General features: G+C 37.2%; 1 protein-coding gene across 1 annotated transcript; it reads right to left on the bottom strand.

Moving 5' to 3' along the window:
- cops9 (COP9 signalosome subunit 9) lies at positions 1–5189 on the bottom strand. The gene is made up of 3 exons (XM_028569618.1): positions 4979–5189; positions 4291–4363; positions 1–1335 (listed from the first exon to the last, which is right to left on the bottom strand). The coding sequence occupies exons 1-3, from the start codon at positions 5039–5041 to the stop codon at positions 1298–1300; spliced, it is 174 nt and encodes a 57-aa protein (XP_028425419.1). The 5' UTR covers positions 5042–5189; the 3' UTR covers positions 1–1297.
- Between the last annotated feature and the right edge of the window lie 1306 nt (positions 5190–6495).

Below are 6495 nucleotides of genomic sequence, written 5' to 3'. Positions count from 1 at the left end.
GGAAAATCGTAAAGACCGTGGAAACTTAAAACTCAAGACTTAAAGGTTTTTGAAAAAATGTATTATATATCAAGAGTTCAACATTCAAAAACCCAAGCTTATCTGCTTCATCAGTACAATGTGGCTGTGTGATCCCATTTTGATTAAATATTGCTCATTTCTGATCAGCACACAGACGTATGTGACATCGCCTCTTTTTTCCCAAGAGAGCAAAAACTACAGAGATTTCTCATGTGAAATAACCAAAGTTGTTGCAATTTTGGCAGACATTTCTGTGCTTAAGTAGGAATATGTTGCTCATAGTAAGAAGATGGTTTAGAATATAGGTTTCTGGGCTCTTTAAGTTACTATTTGGTGGCATCCAATTTTTGCGGCAACACTTGGTGGAATGCCTTTTCCTGGTTTAACATGACAATAACTCATCCCAGATGAGTGTAGCCTGTTATAGCAGCAGATTCAAATGATCCTTTTAATAAATTGAGATATAGTCGTTGGGGCATCCATACTTTTGGTCATGGATTGTAGCTTCTTTAAACTGTAATCACATGCCCAGATCAGTTACCTTTATGTCTCTGAGGTAAATTCTGCAATATGTTTACAATTCTAATGTACATGCATGATGTAAATACATTAAACTGAAGTTTTATATTTTCTTAGTCTTATCTTTTAAGCCTACACCTGCAGCTGGTTTAGGTGGGCCTGCATCATCTCAGAAAGTTTATAAAAAAATGCAATTTTATCTCAAATTCATACAACTATCAATAAATAGTTGAAGGCACATAATTCTAATCTGAAAATAAAAGTCAAATCGCATTCCATTTTCCCTATTTATGATATTTGTAGAGTCTACACCTGAACGCTTTAGTTGCTCTGTATTTTTTTCAAGCATTTCCACATTTTTTGCAGCCCCTTTTCCTGTCCTATCGTGCCCCAACTGGACATTTAGTGGCCATGTTAACACTGAATCTCGTATGTAATTAAGTTTGCTAACAGGTGTTTGGCAGAGCCCACAAACCTACAATCCAGTCGGGAGCAGATTCAAACACGAAGACGGCAAAACTATACTCATAATTTTCTTTAAAGCTGGAATGTAAGGGATTCTCAGACACCTGGTTTACCACGGCAGCTTTTTTTTTTTTTTTGTAAAAACAAAGTCTTTATTTCAGTTTGGTGGTAAGTGACATGTAGGAGGAGGGGGCTGTACAAATCAGAGAGAACGCATAGTCCGAATAAGCCCATTTTCATAATTTCTTTTCTTATGTACACGTTCACAGAAACACACAGATGCTGATGCTCATCACTGCAGGTCATCGTCATCGAACAGATCCTCAAAGTCTGCAGGCAGTGAAAGAGAGCAAGAATACAAGATGGAAAGAAGCGAGAGACAACAAAAGACAAGAACAGGGTTAGAATTAGTCCAGCAGTTTCCCAGAACTCCTACATCCTCAGCCATATATGCAATATATGATTTTTTTATTTTTTTATTCAAGCTTCTAAGTTCAAAAAAACAAAAACTTCTCACATGCTGTTTGGTGAACACTTTTATCCAGGGTTTCTTTTACTTGTACTGTAAATATGGCCAAACACAAAGGAACTACATACGTGTCATCAACATACGTTATAAAGACCAAGGTACCGGACAACTCCAGTTGAGGAAATTCTCCACGAGACTGACAATATTACTGACACTAATAAACAAGATAATAACCAAGAGCTGCAGTCTGATTCCTCTTATCTTGAACCTTACTTTCAAAGCTTTTCTGTCTATTTTCTTTGCATGTCCACACAATGAATTGCTGCATTTACAAGCTTTGATTAGGAGTCAAAATAATATAGATTATTCAATCTACAAACCAGCAACTATTACCTATTGATTATCTGTCGGCTATCGTTAAAATCATTTTGTTATGCAAAAATAATCAAAATTCAGTTTCCAGCTTCTTAAATGGATGGTTTTCTTTGTCTTCTAATGATATTATATTAAATAGCTTTGGGTTTTGGACACAACAAACAATTTGAATAACAATTTGAATATGCAACTTAAAAGCAACACCAAAGCACTTTTCCTCTTCGGTTGGAAGCAGAATTGTCCATTACCGCTGTCGTAGGTCTCGTTCGAACTACAGATCCGCTACCCGATCTGGCAAACTTGCATAGTGCGGTTATAGCCGATAGAGGGCCGCAAAGCGAATGCAGAAGTGCCGTTCACCCTGTTACGAGTTGATGAACCACTGAAACGACTTTGGAAACATTATTTTAAGATAAAAAAGAATCTTTGGTGTTGCTTTAAGCTTCGACAAGCTACACACATTACAAACAAAAGCTGTGAGTTTGTGGCTGATGTAAATTGTGCTCTGATCTTTTTGAGTTGTCTGCTGCAAGGATTTTTCAAAATGAGCTAAAAGCTGCAATTGGTTTGCAGCCAATTATATAGACTACTGTATAGTAAAAAAGGAATATATCCTATATATTTACAAAAATCTGCTAAAACGTTCATAAGCTGAAACGGATTCAGCGCACCAGGCTCGAGAAGCTCTTTCTTTCATGTCTCTGTGGTTTCCAGAAACAGGACATTCCTGTTTTGTCTAATAAGGGACAGGCAACGAGTCAAACAGCTTGCCCCTTGGCTACCCATAACCCCCTGCAACTTTTAACACAAACCACTGCAGCACCAGGGATCAGGAGTGTTTTTTTAGATACCTTATTTTCACAACGTGGTCCATGTTTCACACTTGTTAAGTTGACCTAAATGGCTAAACATTACATTGTCATGTCCTTGTGAGCTCACAGAGCCCAATTCTCTTTAAAAACAAATTGTTTTTTAAAATTTTCCCCAGTCTATAATCAGACAGAACTCTTTAACATATCGTGCTTTAGTAGAAGTGTTTGGTGTGTGCACATATGAGAAGATAAGTGGCTAAGGTTTTAGATTCCCATTAGTGCTCTTTCTAGAGTTCCTGAAAAAATTAAGTTGCATCATTTTAGACACTGTATGTTAGTCTAATCATGTACATGTACCAGTTGTGTCTATTTCTGGATTAAATCACCAAGCTAGGACGTGCCATACATGAGAATCCACTGTAAGGCAGTTTTAGCAGTGTTAACAACCCAAGTGATGTAAAGGAGTGTGTATGTCTGTTTTAAAGAAGCTGACTGGCAAGGTGTCCCGCTGAGTTTTAGTCTGACAGCAGCTATAAAACTCACTTTGCTCCACTTTTTTTTCTTTCATTCACTCCTTTTTAACAATCATCTTTTTTTCCTTCTGGGTCATGTACTGCTGAGCCCAAATTGTTTTGCCTGCAGCCGACGCTGCAAGACGGAAAACAGCTTAGTGTTTTTGTACGTCCTCTGTGCATGTGTTTATGAGTGTGTGAAACGGGTGTTTACAGGGGAACAACAGGATTTTTTAGGGTTAATTTGAGTAGACCGTGATTAGGGAAGAACCTGGATTATGCGCTCAAAATAAAAATCCATGCAGTTTGTCAATATTCTGGTTTCTTCGCTTTACACGTTCATATAGCTGAAAAAAATATTGGAATTTTCATATGATGCTGCCATTTTTTTTAAAATAGTTTGACCTTTTTTATTTTACTACTTACATGTGTTTGAACAGCTCAGTCTCATGTTTCAGCTTACAGTTTTAAGTTTGACTTTAAAAGAAAGCTTTACAAATTATCAGGTTTTTCTGTATATGTGTAAACCAGGTTTCTATAAATCCTTTGATCATTTGAGTTTCTCATTTACATTATATATCACATAATTACCACAAATCAGGAATGTTAAGATAACTTGTATGCATGTAAACACAGCCACTAGTGTTTAAAAGTGTTGTGGTCTACTAACAAATGTGGATATTGAAGCAAGGGGACAGATGGAAACAAATCATAATGGTTCACTTGTTTCACAACATTAATGGCACTTGTAACCAGGCACTAGAGGGTTTTTACTTCTTTACCTCACATTTCTCCATCGTATCGGATCCTCAAAGACAAAAGTATTTTGCTACTTCTTTTGTTGCATCACACCATGTGGCTTTGATTAATTTAGTTTCAGTCATGATACAAATAAAGTAAATTAAGATTATTTCTGAGACTAGTTGCCACAAAAGAAGATTTCGGTTTAATTTTGGCTCAACTCTGCAAGCTTCCTCCTCAGTGTATGCCGTCCTGTGACATATTCTGCTACTACATTTAAAGAACAGATGACTTAAGGGGTACATATTTTCTTTACAGTGTGCACATTTGATAATTCAGGGGGAAAAAAAAACACAGAGAGAAAACTATGGCTTACCATTAAAGAAATCAGAGTGCACTGCTTTTTCATTGGCTGCCAGGTCCATAAGCAGGCCGCTGCTGCCTCCTGCCTGTTAACACACAGCAGTACAACCAACCAGTTTCATGGCATTAACAAAGCACATAGCACTCTCACGCACTCTCAAACACTCTCAAACACAAAAAAAAAACCATGACATTACATGTAAACAACAGGGAGAGAAAAGCTACTAAGGGGCCAATTTGAACATGGATAATATAACAGCTTTTGGTGGCAGGGCATCATTTGTGCAATAAACAGAGGGGGTACATTTTGTGTCAGGCTGAAAACGCAGTCTGACAGAATTTGTATTCATCTATAACTTTTGATAGGAAAGAAGAAACTTCTTCATAGTAACCAAGGTTATTAGTTGTGATCTGAAGTATATACAAAACAAAACACTCGGTGGTCGGGCAGCTACGTTTCTTTAATCGCTTTGTGTTGTGAAAAACACTATATAAATGCAGTGCGTTTTTATTATCATATTGATTATTGTGATTATTATTATTTACGTTACACGAAAGGCTGAAAACCGACTTAATCTGAAAGCGTTTTTTTTTTTATAACATTACTAGAATAACGTTTCTAAGCTAGCGATCGTTAGTATTAGCCAGTGTTTTGGACTATTATGTTGCTAGTTTTCGGTCCAAATCTGCTGTTAACCCACCTCGTCCAGATCCACGTAGGGTCCGGCTCCTTCAGGAAACATCTCGTCCACTGCGGGTTTCATTGTGTTTTAGTATGAGTTCAGCGGCACTTGTGGTTTAAAAGATGTTGCAGCTTAGAGGTTGTGGCTAGCTAGGCTAAACACATAGGCTAAACAAAACAAACATGTGCAACAGTAAATTGTGCTCGGCTGACTGCACTAGCTTGCTTCAATTGTTCCGCTCTTTGATGTAACAAAACAGACTGAGTTTGTCTATGATACAATCAAGGAATTTATTTTTAGCAATATTAACCATGGATATATTTGTGCCATATCAGTGGCCAAGAAGTATTAAGATATGTTACTGAAGTAAAAGTACAATGCAACAACGTCAAAAACTACTCCATTACAAGTAATCCTACTTAAAGTAAAAGTAGGCTTCAGGAAAACATAGGCTACTTAACAGTATCGGAAGTACTCATTTTGCCATATAATGTCCCTTTTATTTTCATACAACATGATTAGATTGACACTGATGCGTCAATATGTAAGCATTTTATTGTCAAAACGTTTGGAAACAACTGGTTTAAAGCTTTAGTGCGTAACTTTTTTTATAATACAAAGCTAGTCTAGATTTGTTCCACTTCTGGGATTGCTCCGGTGCTGCAGGAAATTCCGCCGGATGCATGTATTTTCCGTTTCCTTCCACTTTCTTTGTGTTGGAATTTTAAATTCGGTGGATTAATGAGGACTATTGTTAACTGTTCCTCAGATCTCTGCAAGGTAAATTGAGACAGACAGCTAGCTAGTCTATCTGTCCAATCAGAGTTTTCTCTCACACGACTATTTTGCAGCGGAGTTTAGCACCGCCCATGACGATTCTCATTGGTTTAAAGAAATGCCATTAAACCAGAGCATGTTTTCCTTCCATCCCCAAATGCTATGTGGAGTAGCCAGACCCTCCTTTAGCACGCTTTGGAGGAGGGTCTGGCAAAGCGAGACTAATATGCAGCTAATTAAGACTCGGCTCTACAAAACTCTCTCTGTATTTCTCAGCATGGCTATGTTTAGAAATTGGTGTCATCTGGCGACTATAGTGCACAGAAACTCAAGTGAAGATAATGACCTCTTCTGAAGAGTCCATCATGTTTTTTTAATCCTCTGTGTCTCCTTGGCTACATAGCAACTGAATGGAGGAGGGGGTGGGGGTGAAGCGAGATCACGGAAGGCTTGTATCATGTGGACGCACCGACAGAATTGTTGTCATTACTTAGAATTCCTCATGGGGGAGACAGAAACTACGCACTATAGCTTTAATATTTTAAAAAAGTGTTGTATTTTATAAGCTTATATTTTTTATGTAACATATTGACCTGAAAAGCTACTAGTAGCCTAACACTTGATAATACTATTATATTACCAAAGTGTTCTAACAAGGTGATGATGGAATATATATTGTATGTAAAAGAGCATGGCCTACTCTATTTAAATTTTACAACCAACAAAATTAATACATTGAAAACAATCTTCATAAAATA

The sequence above is a fragment of the Perca flavescens genome, chromosome 22, assembly GCF_004354835.1.
Source record: "Perca flavescens isolate YP-PL-M2 chromosome 22, PFLA_1.0, whole genome shotgun sequence".
NCBI lineage: Eukaryota > Metazoa > Chordata > Actinopteri > Perciformes > Percidae > Perca > Perca flavescens.
The sequence above is the reverse complement of the archived record's forward strand: the minus strand, read 5'-3'. Positions and strand labels throughout refer to the sequence as shown.